We start from the raw sequence: 20,269 nt of genomic DNA on the forward strand, positions 1-20,269 counted from the left end.
TGGTTCAAATAACTGCCTATAATTGTTCCAAAATATCTCAACAGCATTTTGAATTTGAATTAATAATTTGTCTCGGTTATCTATCATTTCTTGATACACAAAAAGCTTCAGGTATACTCAGATACAAAAATCTGGAAGACCAGAAGAGCCAGAAAGAAGCCTTTAAAAGCCATTTTGTATTGTCGGGAGTCTCTAGAAGTCATTTTTAGTTGACAGAAGCTTTTACAAGTCATTTTTAGTGGCCAAAAGCATCTAAAACTTTCTTAAGCTTGTCAAGACTGTTTCTAAAGGGCCAGAAGCATCTAAAAGTCATTTTGTATTGTCAGAAGCCTCTAGAAGTCATTTTTAATTACCAGAAGCCTCCTAAATGTCATTTTTAGTTGCCAAAAGCATCTAAAACTTTCTTAAGCTTGTCAAGACTGTTTCTAAAGGGCCAGAAGCATCTAAAAGCTATTTTGTATTGTCAGAAGCCTCTAGAAGTCATTTTTAATTACCATAAGCCTCCTAAATGTCATTTTTAGTTGACAGAAGCTTCTACAAGTCATTTTTAGTGGCCAAAAGCATCTAAAACTTTCTTAAGCTTGTGAAGACTGTTTCTAAAGGGCCAGAAGCATCTAAAAGTCATTTTGTATTGTCAGAAGCCTCTAGAAGTCATTTTTAATTGCCAGAAGCCTCTAAAAGTAATTTTTAGTAGTTGACAGAAGCTTCTACAAGTCATTTTTAGTGGCCAAAAGCATCTAAAACTTTCTTAAGCTTGTCAAGATTGTTTCTAAAGGGCCAGAAGCCTCTAAAAGCTATTTTGTATTGTCAGAAGCCTCTAGAAGTCATTTGTAATTGCCAGAAGCGTCTAAAAGTCATTTTTAGTTGACAGAGGCTTCTACAAGCCATTTTTAGTGGCCAAAAGCATCTAAAAATTTCTTAAGCTTGTCAAGACTGTTTCTATAGGGCCCGAAGCCTCTAAAAGCCATTTTGTATTGTCAGAAGCCTCTAGAAGTCATTTTTAGTTGCGAGAAGTCCCTACAAGTCATTTTTAGTGGCCAAAAGCATGTAAAACTTTCTTAAGCTAGTCAAGATTGTTTTTAAAGGGCCAGAAGCCTCTAAAAGCTATTTTGTATTGTCAGAAGCCTCTAGAAGTCATTTGTAATTGCCAGAAGCGTCTAAAAGTCATTTTTAGTTGACAGAGGCTTCTACAAGCCATTTTTAGTGGCCAAAAGCATCTAAAAATTTCTTAAGCTTGTCAAGACTGTTTCTATAGGGCCCGAAGCCTCTAAAAGCCATTTTGTATTGTCAGAAGCCTCTAGAAGTCATTTTTAGTTGCGAGAAGTCCCTACAAGTCATTTTTAGTGGCCAAAAGCATGTAAAACTTTCTTAAGCTAGTCAAGATTGTTTTTAAAGGGCCAGAAGCCTCTAAAAGCTATTTTGTATTGTCAGAAGCCTCTAGAAGTCATTTGTAATTACCAAAAGCCTCCTAAATGTCATTTTTAGTTGACAGAAGCTTCTACAAGTCATTTTTAGTGGCCAAAAGCATCTAAAACTTTCTTAAGCTTGTCAAGACTGTTTAAATCCCTGTCAAGACTCCTAAAATTCGAGCTGTTCGTGATATTTGGCTTCCCCGACCAATTCAACAAAAATTCAAGTAATTTCTCACTTGCAATGAGAAATGAGGTAAGGCTCTATCATCCAAGAAGATGACAAATTGCAATCATGTATAGCAACGAATAATTGCAATTATCTCGAAAACCATTGATCTTAGAGATTCCAACTAAGTATACCTTTTTTGTTGAGAAAATATTGGCTTTACTATTGACTTTACCAGAAAAAAGTTAGAGCGATTTTAAAGCAAATGATTTGTTGTACATGACATGGTGCCCTCTATAAGCTGGCTTAAAACTGACTAAATCAAGTTCTGCAAAAATAATAACGCTTTGACATTTCGTTTGAGGTAAGTTGGGCTAAATCGTATTATTTTGACCCCATAAATACGCCATTAAATTATTTACATTACTTATGGGACACCCTGTAGAAAAGTTTTACAGGGTGACAAATTTAAAGGAATTATCCTTTAGAAAAAGGTTATTATTTTTAAACGCACGTTAAAAAAAAATTGTATTCTAAAAATTACCTATATTTTGAAAACTGTCTGTATTTTCATGTTTATTATAAAATCGACTAAAGATTTACTGCCTAAAATATTTTAATAATTATAACCTCGTACATAAAGACTATCATCCGAGCTATCATCTAATAACTAACAATTCAAAAATTACATTCAGTTAACATACCATAATTAATGAGTTATAATAAATTATTATTACCACTTGCAATCAAGAAAACCTACATTTACAAATAAAAAAATTACAGTTGGAAAAGAAAAATATAATAATTAAGTTTGTAATAACTAGACAATGATATTTGTACTTCCTATGATATCAACAAGGTCAGGAATATTAAAAAGACTGAGATTTTAAAAGTTTTTTTAAAGCTTTCTTATTATAAAAGTTAGTTTTTCTAAGTAAGTACGGACAATCGTACAGGTGCACTTAATCAATAAGCTAAATAACAATAAAAACTAATACCCTCCAAAGATAGCACCGTTTGTTTTAATTCGTCTCGAATGACGTCACTTTTAACAAAATCCATTATCAGTAACTTAATACAATAATTTATCAGTAACGCAAATAATCGCTAGTACTTGTAATACTACCCAATTTAAAATGGTCTCATTATACGTGTGTAATCGAATGCACATTGTCAAAGAACCGTGACAGCTTTTTCACTGTCGCCAATGTTTTTCGTTTCTTTTTTAATTGTTTTTTACTTGACTACAGTAAAGATGTTAGTGGCAAATGCAATTTATCTTTCGGTGACGAAAATAGCAGAAACGCAGTAAATAATTAGCGGCCAACACTAACATTATTCTAGTTTATACTACATTCCAAGTTACTATTAGATCTACATAGTTTGATTGATTTCCCACCGGCAAAAATGTATGTATATGAAAATAATTTATGCGGATCCTGCAATAAAGTTAATTTCAGCGTATCCTGCAAGAAACACACAATTTAAATTAATCTCGCTCCAACGTAAAAATAATTAAGATTTTCAGATAATCCTTTATACCCAAATAGTTAAAGTTTCAACGATAATGTTTCTTTTATGTAAATTGGGTTTGTCGGAACGGGGAATGCTTATGTCGCCTCTTTACCTGCCTTCAAAGCGAATTCTTTTAAAAACCAAACAGATAGCAGAATTCGTCTTCTATCTAAAATGGAATTCTGCCTTATAATCAATTTTTTGAGCGAACAGAAAAATCAAATCCGAATAAATCTTCAATAATAATACGGAAGTTGAACTTATAACCATATAAAATCTGATACGAGATTTTTGAGTACGATCGAAAGTGTAAATCTTTGGTTGTCTAACTGTTATTTTACCTAAAGGCTATAATACTGCGTATTCAACGCAAAATGTTGTTCCGGGTTAGGTACGAACAAGATAAGAACAAGGTATTTCTGAAGGCAGTTTTCTTCTTTACCAGTTTGGTACCGAATCATTTATAAACAACTTTGAAGTGGCTTAGAATAAATGTGCTTGTAAAACACACTGAAAAAATAAAAGATCAGTTGGAATTTGCTCTTGGAAGAAGCGAAGATTCTGTTTAAACTGATTTGATTAAAATTGAAGAAAGGTACTACTTAATCCAGTTTTTTTATAATTTTTGCAGTAGGTTAATCATGATGTTAATGTATGTAATAGTTTACAAAATTGTCATTTTTAAGATTAGCTTTTCAACACTTCTTTCTTCCTACGCATATGATTTTGGTGCATTAGCAGGAGCACAATTTAAAGTTATCTTTTACTATACCAGGAGTCTCAAAAAATGATTAATTACTATAATCCTCTCTATCATCTCTAAGTGAGGGGTAGACCGCTGATAATTTTTTGTGCTCGAAAATGCCTTTTTGCATACAAAATACCTTGAAAGGCCTTTAAAATACCCCACAATGATTCTATTATTGCTCAAAATGCCTTATAGTGATAATGCCTTAAAACTGCCTAAAATGCCTCAAACTGCCTCGAAATACATCCAAATGTCTTTAAATTATTTAGACTGCCTCAAAATGCCTTCTAATGTTTACACATTTGTGACATTCTTAAATTTAGTTATAACTCCCCTGGTATTGGAATAATGATAAATCTTGATGAAATACACCCTTGAAGTTCATTTTTTCTATTGTCACATGACTGTTTTTAGCATGTCTGCTTTTACAATTTGTACATGACTTTTGACTATTGTCAAAACGTCATAAGGATTAATGATTCAATTAAAATGACTTCCTGAGGTTACGTGACTGTTTTTCCAAATTTTAAAGACCCAAAAGCTTAAAAAAAAAATTTAAGGTTCCGTGACAGTTTTTAGGTTAGGTTAGGTGACAACGTAAAGGTTTTACTAAATTTTTGACACTTGATTTGACCTTGTGCCGAAAGCTTACAATTGATTTTCTAAGGTCAGGTGACTGTTTCTCCAAATTCTGACAAGCAAAAATATTTTTTGTACTGTTGTCTGAAATTACGGGTTGTATTTTGACGTTGGCACGAATCTTCTAACTGTTATAGTAACCAAGTTAGCACTTGTCAAATAAAGACACTTATTGTTTAAAAGAAACAGTTGAAAAATTGGTAATTTAAATTTAGACAGTAGTCAAATTGTAAGAACTGGGTCACGTGACTTGATAATTCAATTTTTGAGCTTGCAACATTGTAAAGGCCAATTGACTTTGTCAAAAACAGTCAAGAGAACTTCAAAACGCAGTTTAAACTTTAAAAAATGGTAAATTAAATTTAGACAGTTGTTAAAACTTAAATTGCAAAATACACGTTACGTGACGTTGAAAATGCAATTCTGCATATTCTTGCAACACTGTAAAGGCCAGTTGATATCTGTCAAAATTAGTCACGTGACGTTTAAAATTAAAAAATTTGGTAAATTAAAAATAGAATAATTTGGACAGTTGTAAAAGCTAAAATTGCAAGAGACACATCAAGTGACTTTGATTGTGCCATTTCAGAGCTTGCTACACTGGCAAAGCCAACTGACACCTGTCAAAAACAGTCACGTGACTTTAAAATGTTATTTAAACGTTGATCATTTGGTAAATTAAATTTAGACAGTTGTTAAAACTTAAATTGCAAAATACACGTTACGTGACTTTGAAAATGCAATTTTGCATGTTCTTGCAACACTGTAAAGGCCAGTTGACATCTGTCAAAATTGGTCACGTGACCTTTAAAATGTGGTTTAAAATTTAAAAATTTGGTAAATTAAATATAGACTATTTTAGACAGTTGTAGAAGTTGAAATTGCAAGAGACACATTATGTTTCTTTGATTATGCCATACACGTTACGTGACGTTTATAATACAATTTTTAGCTTGCAACACTGTAAAAACTAGTTGATATTGTCAAAAACAGTCACGTGATCTTAAAAATGTAGTTTAAATATTCAAAAATTGGTAAATTATTGTAATAATTTGTAATGAATATTGTTTCAACTCGATATCATGTAACAAAGATTTTATCGTAATAATAGTGTGTTTTTTGTAAAAGTTGTAGTAAATTTCTTTAAAAAAGCAATAGTTTGAATTACTAAATTAAATAAAACTAAAAGCTCTATCAACTATCGAGTCTGAAAAAGCAATGTTAGTGCATCGAATTTGTAACACCCTGTATAGACAATCAAATATTATTTTAATAAATGATCTTAAAATGTACAATTTGTCCAGTCTGAAAATATGAACTGTACTGTTTAGTAAACAAAGATTAATATCACACTAATAGACGAAAACAATAAACAAAACATTATCGACACGAATTCAACCTGTATCGATACTAATATTGAACTTAATAACGAAATTTAAATTTATTACAAAATGTTCTTGATCTTATTATGTTTACAAAGTAACCAAACCAGATATTACTAATGGAGGTCGTAAAGCTCGAAAAACAAATAATCGAATATTCACATTTTATTTAAATAAATTAGCATTATTATGTTAACCCAGTTTTACTTAATGGTCGTGAAGAGGTATTTATGGGATTTTCATTTTCATTGTTCATCAAACTTTGAAGAATTTAACTATTTTAAATGTTCTGAAATGTTTGATAATTGACCAATTTTTATGTAAATTTTAGTGTTTATAAAGTTTCTGTTAATCAAATTAATTAATTCTTGTTGTATTTCTTCAGTAGTTTCATACCAGATGTTTTATATGTATTATATCAGTTTCGTCCAGTTCGAAGTTACAGTCAGTAAATAAGAGCATGATCATAATTTAATTTTACCTATTATACAAAAAATATTCATATTATTTTCATTCGTCCTAGGTGGTAAAATTGTCTGTCCTTCGAAAAAGTATCACTTTCAGCCCTTGTTAGGAAACCCATTATTATTTCTGTTTCTCATAGTTTTTGACTATAGACTAAATCACAGTGAATCAAAAATGACTAACAAAACACGTGTTTTTTTCAGTACGACGATGGCATTCATTCCGGTTACATGGACAGCAGCGCCGCAGGTGGTATGTACGAACCCCACGTGGCTCATCGACCGAGCATCCCGGGGCTCCATCATTCCCCACATTTGAACCACACCATGCATCCATACCATGCCAATCACGTGAATCCGGCCGCTAATCACGTGATGGGTGGTGCCGTTCCCGATGTCGGCAAAAGGGACAAGGACGCCATATACGGGTAGGTTTTCTCCTTAGTTTTTAAGTTGACTGGATTCCCCCCTTTTTCTGCGGGGCTGCGCCCACGTAAACGATTTTGCCCCGGCGTGGAAGTTTAACGGAACCTACGTAACCAATGGGTGCGACTAAACACGAAACGTTATTTCACTTGACTGCGATTGCATGCATTTGATTGCTTCTAAGTAGACGAGATGTCTGAGAATCGAATTAAACCTACACGAAATGGGAAAAAAATGTTTTCATCAGTTTACGTCCCAGTTTTGTTTAAGAACATGTGATGAACCAATGTTACCTATCTAAAATCACTGACAGATGCGAAATCAAACATCACTAACAAATAATGCAGCCAAAAAACATGGTGAAATAATGTAAAAAGAAGTGAAATATGAAGAAGAAAAAGACAATATCACATACAAAAAAATTATACTTTTATTTATCTTACAACTTTTTGGTTTTTTGGTTACATTACATCTTAACGAATAAACTCAAAAAAATGTAAAATCAAAAGATAGACAGAAGAGATCTTTATTAAATCAAGTTTTGGTAGTTTTAAATCGAGATTGGAAGAATTTTTCAAATGTGAAATTCATTTTGAACTTATTTTTAAAATTGACCTTTTTTTGTAATTTTTTAACATTGATGTTATAATTAAGATATTTATCTATTTTTTGAGGCTTTCTTTTATTGTTTTTTATGTCAATATACAAAATGTTCCATGAATCACTTACATAGACAATTAAAATTTGTATTTTACGAGCATATAGAAAATGTACTATTATCTTTACTTGAATTTCACAACAGAGTTCGTTTCAATCGTTTCCAACCAAGTGAAGATTGAAATTTATATTTAAAACCCGCCAATAATATCTTGAGGCACGTGACAATATTTGGACATACCTAAGTTTTAAAATAACTCCTAGAGTCACGTGTCCATTTCAATGGACATTAGCTTGCATCTATAGCTTAATCGAATCGTTTACAACGTTTGACATTGATTGATTTATGGCAAAATTCAAAGTAAAATTTAATGACGTAACAACATGATAGCAAGGCAAATGTTTTAAATGTGTCACATTATTTCGTATTTACCAATTATATTGTTCCGTCATCGCATTTTAATTTGAATTTTGCCATATTTTTACAGAACTGCCAATTCTACAAGCTTTAGCTTAACCCTAACTAAAACTGTTAGTTCAGATCATTTCTACCTTTTCTAGAAGTATGAAACAAGATGTCACGTGACTATTTGAACCTAATTTACAGGACTACAAACAACTTTAAAGCTTTAATTTGAAATTTACCTAATTGAAAGTTTGAATTTGGAGTTGGAGAAAAATATATACGAGAAAAACCAACATTTGAAAAAAATACTATTCTGATTTTGAGTTAACTGAAAATAAATGACTTTTATTGTTGTCCTTCTTTACAACGTGGCAATATCATTATTATTATTATTGTCGTTCATCAATTCATCATCAGAAACTTTAGGCGTTATAATAGATTTAAACATTTTTGAATTTAAAGAAAAAAATAGCTATGAATTAGCTATTTATAGTGTTTAATGGAATTAATTTAATTCAATTTAAGACGTTTTACAAATTTGAAACCGTTTTCTTAGAATCACGTGGCGTATTTAAATACAAACCGTAAAGCTTAGACAAAACGTTTTTCTAACCCTAAAATTTGGCTTTTACAATGATTATTTATACAAACTCTAACTTAACCCTAGCTTAAAGTATAATTATAGGGCTTGTGATTTTAATTTGTTTTTTATGGTTACATGGCAATTTCTGGTGGTTTTAGCTTTTAAATCCAGTTTGATTGGCGCTCTGAAAGTTTAAAAGCTGCAATTTTGACAAATTTTGGCTTACCCCTAACTAAAGGCAGCTTATTACAATTTTTTTTAAGGTCACGTGGCTATTTTTTTGTTAAGTTATGTTGATTTTAAATTTGAAAAGCTCTGGAAAATCAGTTTGCGTGCCCACCTTTCTGATTTTTTGAGCTTTTTCAAGGTTTTTAGACTAAAATGTTTATAATTTCTGAAAATGCAAGCTAACGCATCAAATTTTAATCTAAATTGCTTAAAACCGAATTTGTATAATCACGTAACTTTTTTTATAATGTGATACTTATTGTAGTTACAATGACTGTAATTGATTTTTCCATCACAAACTTAAAATTCAGTTTTTAAATTCTATCGGAAATTTGGAATGTTTTAAATTACGAGTTAAACACATATGATCACGTGGTTATTTTTCACGAATACCATATGGTATTCAATTTTGATTTTGAACTTTTTGCTAACCGGACTGATGATCAAATGTAGCTACGTCAAGGCATTTCTTAATCCTGGATTTTTACTAAAACAAGACATGTCATTGTACTCTAAACCTTTTAGTTTAAAAATTTAATTTTCAGGAACAAACAACCCTTAAGATCAAAGATATTTTTGCAACTTTTTTTAATAATACTAATCTAACAGTAATAGAACTATCGTGGGAATCATGAATTCCAAAAAATCCAATTTTGTATTGTCAGTATTGTCAGTAATCTCGATTTCATGGGCTTTGTTTGATTTTTGGGCAACAACCGAATTTGAGACGTGCTTCAAACAAACAACCCGTTTGAAGCACGTCTCAAATATTCATCATTGAAGCAAACAACTTAATATTGATTCGATCACATGTACGAACGTATAAAAACCAAAAAATGTTTCATACAAATTTCAAATTTGCCTCAAAACACTGACAAATATACAAAAATACTAAATACGAAGAAGTCTTAAAAGTAGAAAAAAAATCAGAATTTCAGGATTTTTTTTCAGGAAAAAGGAAAGAAAATTGAAATTAACATTGAATTTTTAATGCATTTTAATTGTAATTTTGGCAATTAATTCACATAGTTTTAAATGCAGGTCTTAAAAAATAAGTTAAATAAGTAACTTTAGTTAATAAATATTTTAAAAAGTGTTAAAGAAAACAATTTTACCTTGCATTTCGAAAACTGCTTATATTTTACGAGAACACTCTGTATAACTGCTGTTAAGTGGTGTTAAACAAAAATTTATGTTAATACATTTCACGACATTTGCGTCAACAAAACTATTACATAAAACAATTCAAAAATTCAACATTCAATTAAAGAATATCAGAACATCTCAATAATCGACGTCCTAAATTTCTGGTGGGTCGTTAACGAAATAATGTGTATGGCATACCTGCAGGCCATCATTGCGATAACGAAGGTAAATGCAATGCAATGGCAATAATGCCGTAATGCATCTGCTTTCTTTTAGCTGCCTCGGGGATTTCCAAAAATATGTATTAACTTGCACACGGCCTGAAAGGAAAATGACACATGAAACACACACACACATGGTGTCTAGAGCAATTATTTAACACTTTTTTAAATAAACCTTTGCCCGGCCTTAATTTAAGTAAATATTGTGTTTTTGATGTGTTTTTTTTTTGGGCAGACGTCCGGTTTGGTATTAATGAATCTCTTATCTGGTGTTGTACAACAACAGTCTAACAGTCTGTCAAAAATGTAAGCAACCCGGGGCAATAACAACAAAATTGTTATCTGAGAGCAACATTTATATGTGCGTAGCCGTAAGTTACCAATGAAACAGAAGTAATTCATAAATTCATCGTTTGAGAAAAGGTTATCGGGTGCAGACTTTGACCCGTGCAGGATTTCTTATAAATAAAAGAACATCTGCACAAACTGGCGGGTAAAAATCAAGAACAAACAAAACGATTGTATACAAATGCGCCATGAAAACAAGCCAGCAAGTGTGGCCAAAGTTATCGCAATAATGCCTTGACCCGCGCGTCATTTTGAACAGACCGCATTTATACATGAATACAATAAATGCTAGTTGTTCCCGGATTAATGGTTTATTATTGTTGCCTGGAAGATCCAATAAATGACCAGAAATTATGAAAAATTTTAGCAAAAAACACCTAAAACTAAAACTCTAAAACACTAAAACTCAAACCTTTCCCACTCGAGATTTTATTAAATAATGTAATCTTTATATTACGTCCGGGATACTTCTGAGGATTAACTTATCAGTGATTTCTAGTTTTTATGGATAACGCGAACTTTGCCCTTTGGTATCTATTTGATTTTTTCTTCTCTTTCTTTCATAACGATTTGATTCTCAAGAGACTATTGAATCGTTTATTAACGTAATTTAGAGTAGCAGTTCACATCTAAATGAAAATGAATATGCAAACGAAGAGGGAAAGCAGAGAATAGTATTTAATTTTGAAAGTCAAAAACTATTTGTTTCAGAAAGTTGATGTTATCGCAAAATAAACACTTTTTTAGTCTTTTTACAGGTTATTTACGAAAAGTGTTTGTCACGTGTGTTTTATATTTTCTTGTTTACAAGGATAGTATATTGGAAATGACAGTCTGTCAACGATATAAAGGCAAAAGATAGACTTAGATATTATGCAGAGGAACCTACCCGATGAACATACATACAGGGTGGACCAGAATGTGGCATAACGTAATGTAATATTTTTGAATGGGATATCATGTATTTTTTACTACATTTTGATAGATTTAGAGATCTTACATGATCAAGAAAAACAAGAAATGTTCTTGGAATGTTTGTTTTTCTCAATAACCACAAACAAGCTTATTAGTTTATTTTGCTACCAATCAGAAAAGTCGAAATAAAGTTAGTTTAAAAAAGCAGTTTGGTGCTTTTTGTCACATTTTGCCTTGTTAAGTGCTTCCCCTGAGGCAAAAACAGCTTAATACAATCTTGTAGGGGATGAAATTTCCTACAACTTTTATTATTTACACTTTTTTGGAACTCCTCAAATAACGGATTTACCATCAGTCAAAATGGTTCAATATGGAGTTAGTTTAAAAAAAAGCAGTTTGGTGGAGTTTGTCACTTCTGGCATTGTTAATTGCTTAAGGAGATCCTTGAGTGCAAAAATAACTTAATATAGTCTGCTAGAGGATGAAATTTCCTATAATTTTCATTATTTACACTTTTTTGGAACTCCTCAAATAACGGAGTTACCCTCAGTCAAAATAAGTCAAAATGGAGTTAATTTAAAAAAAGCAGTTTGGTGCTTTTTGTCACATTTTGCCTTTTTAACTGCTTCCCCTGAGAGCAAAAACAGCTTAATACAATCTTGTTGGGGATGAAGTTTCCTACAACTTTTATTATTTACACTTTTCAAATAACGGACCTATCCTCAGTCAAAATGGTTCAAAATTGAGTTGGTTTAAAAAAAGCAGTTATATGCAGTGTTACTTCTTGCGTTGTTAACTGCTTAAGGAGACTCCTGAGAGCAAAAACACTTAAATACAATCTTGTAGAGTATGAAATTTCCTACAACTTTCATTCACTTTTGGAGCTCCTCAAATAACGGTCCTACCCTCAGTCGTATGCTTCTCAAGTAACTGAGCTACCCTCAGTCAAAAAGGGTCAAATGGGCTTGAAACTCTGTCAATCATTTAAATTGAATTAAAAGTTTTTATTGAAAAATATGTTAATTTTTGCTTACTTTTTAATGCTTATGATACGTTTGTTTCAAGTCAAAATGATATTTCAGTTTCTGTACACAAAACAACAGGAAAATATTTCTGTGCATTTTTGCTTTTAATAAATTTCTGATCAAAACTTGGCACATTAGCAAACATCGCACTTTCTGTACTTCGTAGCTCAGCTCCTGATAAACCCATCATAATGAAACTTGGCACAAGACAACACACATTAATCTATAAATCCTGAAGATTTCCGATTTTTGTCTCATTTTCTTAAGACCTAGGAAGATCTAGGAAGATGGAAATGTACACTGTCTTCTCTTCTAATGGATCACGTAGCTCAGCTCCTGATAGCCGATTATGACAAAACTTGGAACATTAATACAAAACACATCCTCCAAGATAAGCAAAATTCAAGAATTTTTTCTGTACGAACAATGTGAGTTGTAAATTTCTCTTTTCAAATCAAAACTGAAAATATCAAATCAAAAATTCAAATGGCCTCCAAGATTTCCAGTCTTCGACCTGTTACTTAGATTTTTCCTTGTAAAAGTGTAAAGTTTACATCACGTCAGAATAATATATTATGGAATAGTTCCGCAATAAAAGAGTGGAAGCCTTCCCATAAAATTGTTAACTTTCTAAGTACTTAATAGCCCAATAACAGTTACCCAAAAAAAAATTTTTCAGACCAACTGTGATATTTGACACGTAAATCAATCATTGTTAAGTCCTAGAATTGAGTAAACCTTCAATAAGGCAGGTCCTTAGTAAAAACTCTTTTAAATTCACACCCTTTACACTTTAAGGTACTGTTACATTCAAAGATTCAACTTTGAGCGATTTTGAGCTGAGGTATTTAAATAGTTTGTTCCTCTCTTAAAGAAAAGACATCCACAATCTATTGGCTATAAAAGCTAAAATAGTTATTCCTGAAGTCTTTCTGTAAAATGATAAATTAACGTTCATTGATTTTATAGACCTGCAATTTGAATATTTTTACTCATGTTGGGCATCTTTTTGAAATTTTATTTAAAATGACTAAGCTTAGTTTTCTAATTTATTTCTTCTAACATCAACTCAAGATGGTGAAATAAGATACAGCCTAAGATAACAGCCCATTGAGATAGGTTCGATTGACGCTAAATATTTATTAAATACATAATCACGAAGCATGGTATGGGCCAGTTCGATGTTTAATTCATCTGGCGTCGTAAAAACGCCATAAAACCCGGTGGTAGTGTAGTGTAGTAGTAACCGATTCGTAATAGATCCGCATAATTAATATTAAATATACGACCTGAGAATCTGTAAATTTGAATATGATCGCGCTTTACTGGACCATAAAACGAACGATTTTAAAAATATATATTTTATACTTTATAGTATTTGCATTAAATGTAACTGTAGCGATCAAGCGTAGGCTTAAAAGCCATTTTTATATTTACGACTCCCGGAATCTATTATCGAAGAGGAAAAAACCGATTCGGTTTGAAATAGTGTCACAGGAATTTGCCAGTTAGTTACTACCACCAATATTACAAATGCGGGCTTTTTTTTCAAAATGACAAGGTGGTTAACAGGCGGATAGTTGATGTTTAACTTTACCTTAGTTGCTGAATGAGGGTTGAAATTCGTTATATCAATTTGTTTTTTTGTTTTTCAGACATCCGCTATTCCCACTTTTGGCGCTTATTTTTGAAAAATGTGAATTGGCGACGTGTACGCCTAGGGAACCTGGCGTAGCTGGTGGTGATGTATGTTCTTCAGAGTCGTTTAACGAGGATATAGCAGTGTTTTCCAAACAAGTAAGTATCATTTGTTGATTTTGTTAAAATTAGGTGGTATAATATAACCAAACCTAATCCATCATTGTTAATAATAATTGATGAGAGTTTTCATGCCAGATTACTTGTGGAAATCATCCAGAGGCACGTGCATATTTTTGATTATGATTAATATTTTTGTATCAAAACTCATGATTGGTTTTATTTCTTTATCCATGTCAAATATTGCTTGGTTGATACGTGTTTAATATATCTACTCAAAATCTCAGAATCATACTAGAAAATTGAAAAAAAAACAGTGAATGTTAAATTTTAGAAACATTAGTGAATTTTACACACCATCTTAACTTTCTTATTTTTGGATTTAATAAAATAGTAAACTTGTAGATGCTTAGGACTATTTCTAGATAGTATACATGGTGTTTTAAATCAGAGTATCAAATAAAAATTTATGTTATTTTTTTTTTAATTACGATTACCAATTCGTAATTCAAACAAGAGAGTTCTGCAAAAATTAAAAAAATACGATTTTTTAAAATTGCGGTTGGTTATTCACATTTTTGTAGGTTTCAAATTTTTTACAAATGGCTAACATTTGCAAAATAAATGAACTTAAAAAAACTTATAATTTGACGAAGAACTGTATTAAACAAAAACATTATGATGATATTTGGTACTCAAATTTGAAAAACTGTGTACCTTTCTTTTTCTAGAAATAAAATATCTACAAGTTTTTTATTTTGCATTTTTTGCTAAAATCAAAAATAAGACATTTTCAGATGTATTTTGGTTGAACTTTGGTAAAAAAACACAACTTTTATGTTTTTGCGAGGTTTCTTGTCTACCTAGAGTTAACGTTCCTGTTCGGGATCATCCTCAGAGAATCTAAATTAACGTTCGCAAGATTGAGAGAAATAATACAGTTTTATCTTCCTTTCATATAATTGTTTAACTACCGGGTGTAACATTTAACTTGAGACATCTCAATATCTCGAAAAATAAGCACTTTTCGAAAAAATGTTTAGTATCAAAGTTGTATTATTCCGCGGGGGAAATACATTGATGACAAAATTTGTATTCCTCTGCCCCTTCATGTGGGGGGAAGGGGGGTAACTTTCATTTTTTAAATGGCACCCCCAATTTTTTATTGCAGATTCAGAATCTGCGGCTAAAAACACGTGGAATTTGTTTAAAACATTTTTTACAAAAAAAAAAACTTTTTTATTTATTTTTTTTTATTTATTTTTTTTTTCATTTTTTTTTTCTTTTTTTTTTGTTATTTATTACACCTATGTATCCCTAGCAACGACGGTTTTTTAAGCAGATTTTACCAAACATTCCGGTAAGCCATGAGCGAAAAAAAAACAAATTTAATTAAAAAATGTAAATTAAATTTTGTCGTTTATAGCGCCATCTATCGTTAATACAAAAAAATGTTTTAAACAAATTCCACGTGTTTTTAGCCGCAGATTCTGAATCTGCAATAAAAAATTGGGTTGCCATTTAAAAAATCAAAGTTACCCCCCTTTCCCCCCACTTGGAGGGGCAGAGGAACACAAATTTTGTTATCAATGTATTTCCCCCGCGGCATAATACAACTTTGATACTAAACATTTTTTCGAAAAGTGCTTATTTTTCGAGATATTGAGATGTCTCAAGTTAAATGTTACACCCGGTATAACAACAAATCCGAATTACTTTACATAAATATGATAACTTTGAGTATTCTTGGGAAAAAAACTCTATGAATAAGTTTATGAAACCAGTATTCTGTTACTTCAGGGGACACAACAATCTATATGTGTTTCTATTCTAAATCTGTCCGTATTTCTACTATTCTAACTTTTAAGCTGCATAGTCCTGATGAACACCAACAGAAGTCGAAACGTCGTTAAAACTACAGAGCTTGAGAATGATGCTCAAATTGTTATGAGCAGAAGTAGATCTGACAAATGCAGCAAGTAATATCAAATTTCTGGATTGGATTAAATAATTTTCGTTACAAATCAGACATTTTGACATTAGACATCGCTAATGTCAAAATGGGTGTTTTGCGGATGTGAGTTCAAACAGTTATAGACTTTTAATAATAATATTTGTTAATTGAAACAGCTATACCTTCCATACGTTTCCCTTTAAGTAATAATTATTAATTTCTATTGGCAAAATCAATTTTTCGCGTGTAAGTAATGCCAATCTGAAAAGTATGGTCACGTGATTTTGCCATATGTCAACTGGCCTTTACAGTGTTGGAAGGTCAAAATTGCCTTATCAAAGCCACGTAACGTGTTTCTTACAATTTCACCTTTAACGACTGACTAAATTTGATTTAGCAATTTTTTCTTAGTCCAAACTTTTTTTCTATGATCACGTGATTGATTTTGCCAGGTGTCAACTGGTCTTTATACTGTTGCAAGCTAAAAATTGCATTTTCAACGTCACGTGTCGTGGCTTTTACAATTTCAGCTTTCACAACTGTTTAAGTTTGATTTACCAATTTTTTAAAAATCACGTGACAAGTGTCATGTGACAACTAAACTTTAGAGTGTTTCAACCTTAAAATTGCTTTATCAGCGTCACGTGACGTGAATTGGCCGCAAAACCATGTCACAAATTCGGTTGTAATGCAAATATTGTTGAAATGACGGTAAACTGACACTTTGACGCTGACAGATCTCACATTACAGTAATGAGGGGTTTTTTCTTGTTTATTTAGTTTTTTTGACGGTTTAAGCTTGGCAGTTTTTTATGAAATAACTTATTTTATTGTTTAACTTTAACAGTTTGGAGTAGTACCTGAGTACCTCAGTGATGTCGTTTTAATTATTGCAGTGTTGCCTCTTCTGGCTTGATTTCCTATTCTGTTGTGCTATCAGGTCCGTGATCTTTGAATAAAACTGGGAATAAAATGCTATTGACAATCTGGGACAGTCCTAGTTGTGCCTTATTACTGCTTCTGCCCTAACAAAGTATTACACAATCTTAACCCTAAAAAAGGGGAAAAAATTGCACACTTTCAAGTTAAACCAAATTTCGAGACATTTTCTTAAAAATACGACAAAAATCTCAAACAAACTCAAACTGTTTTCAATTCTTTTCTTTTCCACACATTCTTTGATTTTTGTTTAGAATTCACATTTATAATATGAAATTTATCAGAACTGTTTAGTTACCAAATTATCTTGTGGGAAAATACAAAATTTACTTCCTGAGGGTTCTCACAACCACCCCACTGCCCGTTCATCTTTCTAATCTAAACCTTGTTGACCTAACATAAGGAAGTCTTCGTGTTGTTTATAAAGCAGTGGGCACCTGAATTAAACACTGTTTTACTATAACACTCATCACAGCCCGTATGTATTTTATTATGTTTTATTTACATTTGGTACGCTGGCTTATCACTTTGATTATGCTTATCTGGGGAGATAAACACAGAAACACATGTAAAACCATCTACAAAATTTATATTATGCTCCAAATACGATAAGAGCGTACACGCATTGAATTACTTATGTTGACTTTAGGTCTGCGCCTCGGTCTGTTGCATGGTTATTATTTATTTTTCACGGGCTCTTATAAAACGTTATAAAACAAAAGCAGAAAATAGTCGCAACCGAAATTACGGTGTGAATTTATTAGGCGGATATTAACTTTACGGCCTTAATATACATACGTATCGTTCCTTCTGTTTCTGGTAATGCATATATTAAAAGTGAAAAAGCGCCATTAAAATTGTGTTTCTTGCACGTTCTAACCTAATAAATTACCCCTAAATTAAGAAAACAGAAAGAAGTAAATATAGTGTTTTTTCATACTAGGTGACCTGTTTAATCCAAGGCACTTCAGATAAAATATTGTGTCAATTTAATGAAACCAATAAAAACAATTCAAATTATAGATACTTAAAACGGTTGGATTTCCTATTTTTATCCTGGCTTGATTTACGTAAGCTAAAACACAGTTTTGTGATTAATAACCCAATCGGGGTAATTTAATATTTGCTACTTATTCGGTAATTAACCATTACAATTATTTTATCATCACTCATAAGACACAAGTGAGATTCATTTAGTATTTACTTTGGAAATGAAGTAACTATATAGGGACTAGATATTTTCTGATTAGTCATTAAATTTAAAAGTTGGTCGAAGACCTTGTCAAAGGATCTCACGTTACCTAAATGCATATGTCTAGGACCCAACATTTTCAAGGCCTTCGATACTATTCAACGAGGGGTTGAAAAGCAACGTTTCTGAAGGTTCACTGTTCGCTTTCGCTTTCTCTCTCTCTACAACACAAGCTGGGTTTTTTTCCTTCTCACCCTCTAAGAACTTCCTAGAAATACATCTGTTACAACTTAAATATCTCCACAAAGATTATTTTAAGTCTTCCATAATAAGAAAGAAAGCCAAGAATTTTTCTGGGTAACGACAGGGAACACCCATTTTAAAAGAGTGCCATTTGCTGCTGATGATCATTCAGGGAGGGACTTAACGCTTTTCTGATCGCTATATGCGTTTTTAATTTAACACATTCACTCCTAAATTGAGTGTTAACATTGTTTCAGTACTACAGGTACAACACTTGATGGTAATGAGGCAGTTCTAATTAGTTGCCTCAAGGCAACTTTGTATAGGACCATAAAGGCTGGACCTTTCCATACATCTAAAATAGAACAAAAACGATGCAGAAGTAAAAATAGTGGCCCTAAAGTTAACTCCTTTACTTCATTGTTTGTCAGGCATTTACGAGTCTATAAATTCTCAAAAATGAAGGAATACGCCTATAATAAATTTAAGTGTCTCTTTTATTACGGCCTATAGCTTATAAAAACTCTCAAATACGTTTCGGTTACAGCTAACTTTATTAAACTTTCCTTGGACTATGGATGTGTGTAGGCTTCTTATGCACTTGTGTGATAGTGTCATAAACTTGTGTGGTCATTTAAGAATGATGATGGTACTCGTAAGTTTTTTGAGGCTTTATAGCGTTTTGTACTACATATAAAGGCTTATTTGCATTAAAGAGACCAATTAAACTTATTGAATTAATAACACTAAAGCTGTTTCTGAAGTTATTAGTTTTCCATGTTCAAAAACAACTTTTAGTCCTTTCTGCTCCAGATTTTTCACAGACAGAAGATTATAAGTCAAATCTTCACACTCAAGAACAGTTTCCATGGTTATTTTTCTAACATCACTTGTTTTCTTGTCTCTTTGCTGTTATAGTTTCATCCTTCTTGGCCATATTAATGTTAATCAGTTCGGTTAAATACTGTTCTGGATGTTGTATTAAAGAAACCAAATTAACTCAGTTAACACTATTGAAACAGCTCCACAGTAAATAGATATTTTTTATGATTTACAATGTTTGGTATTAAATTTGAAATGTTCCTGAAGTTATTAGTTTTCCATGTTCAAAAACAACTTTTAGTCCTTTCTGCTCTAGATTTTTCTCAGACAGAAGATTATAAGTCAAATCTTCACACTCAAGAACAGTTCCTATGGTTATTTTTCTAACATCACTTGTTTCCTTGTCTCTTTGCTGTTATAGTTTCTTCCTTCTTGGCCATATTAATTTTAGTATTAATCACTTCGGTTAAATACTGTTCTCGATTTGATCCACTTAAATGATGTTCCACTGTCCATAATAAACTAGTTCCACTTGTCATAGAATTTTCAATAAAACTGCAAAAAAACTACTTCTGCTGAAATATTACATTTTCCTTGTTTATGTTTTAGTTTCCTCCATTCTGATTTTTTGTGTCTTCTTATACTACAATAATGACACTTGTACTTGGGTAATTATTGGGTAGTAATGTAATTGGGTAGACCTGGCCGTGTTCCTGGATGACTACGTATATCCTCTTCCAAAGTGTTTTTTTTCTTCATTTCTTCTATCGTAAAAAGCATGCGACTAATGTGTCTTCATTCTCCTCTTGTCTTGATTCCTCCATAATTTGTTCTTTACAAAATCAAGAGAGATGTTACTTTCACCTTGACAGAAAATAATATCAATTGTACTGGTAACTCTGGCATTGCAGACAATAACTGTGTAACTACTTCTGTGTCATTTATGTTTTCCCGACAGTTTTTTAACTCTGAGACTTTCTCAAATTTAAAAAGAAATTAATTGAGTTTTCCTTTTCCAGGGTACTTCATGTTTCTTAATTTCTACTGCAACCTTTTGAAAAGTACTTTTCAATTCATTCA

General features: G+C 31.7%; 1 protein-coding gene across 9 annotated transcripts in view; it reads left to right on the forward strand.

Moving 5' to 3' along the window:
* The window catches only part of hth (Meis homeobox homothorax), a 318,454-nt gene that overhangs the window by 53,189 nt on the left and 244,996 nt on the right, over window positions 1-20,269 (forward strand). For all 9 annotated transcript variants that reach the window (XR_014177313.1, XR_014177312.1, XR_014177314.1 and 6 more), the window contains 2 exons: window positions 6,531-6,754; window positions 13,937-14,078. Coding sequence is in view for 6 of the 9 variants with exons in the window: in XM_081974306.1 (XP_081830432.1) it covers window positions 6,531-6,754; window positions 13,937-14,078 (366 nt within the window). In the remaining 3 variants the exon portion in view is untranslated. The remainder of the gene's footprint in view (window positions 1-6,530; window positions 6,755-13,936; window positions 14,079-20,269) is intronic.

This window comes from Ips typographus, linkage group LG2, assembly GCF_016097725.1.
Source record: "Ips typographus isolate SLU linkage group LG2, UJ_Ityp_2.0, whole genome shotgun sequence".
NCBI lineage: Eukaryota > Metazoa > Arthropoda > Insecta > Coleoptera > Curculionidae > Ips > Ips typographus.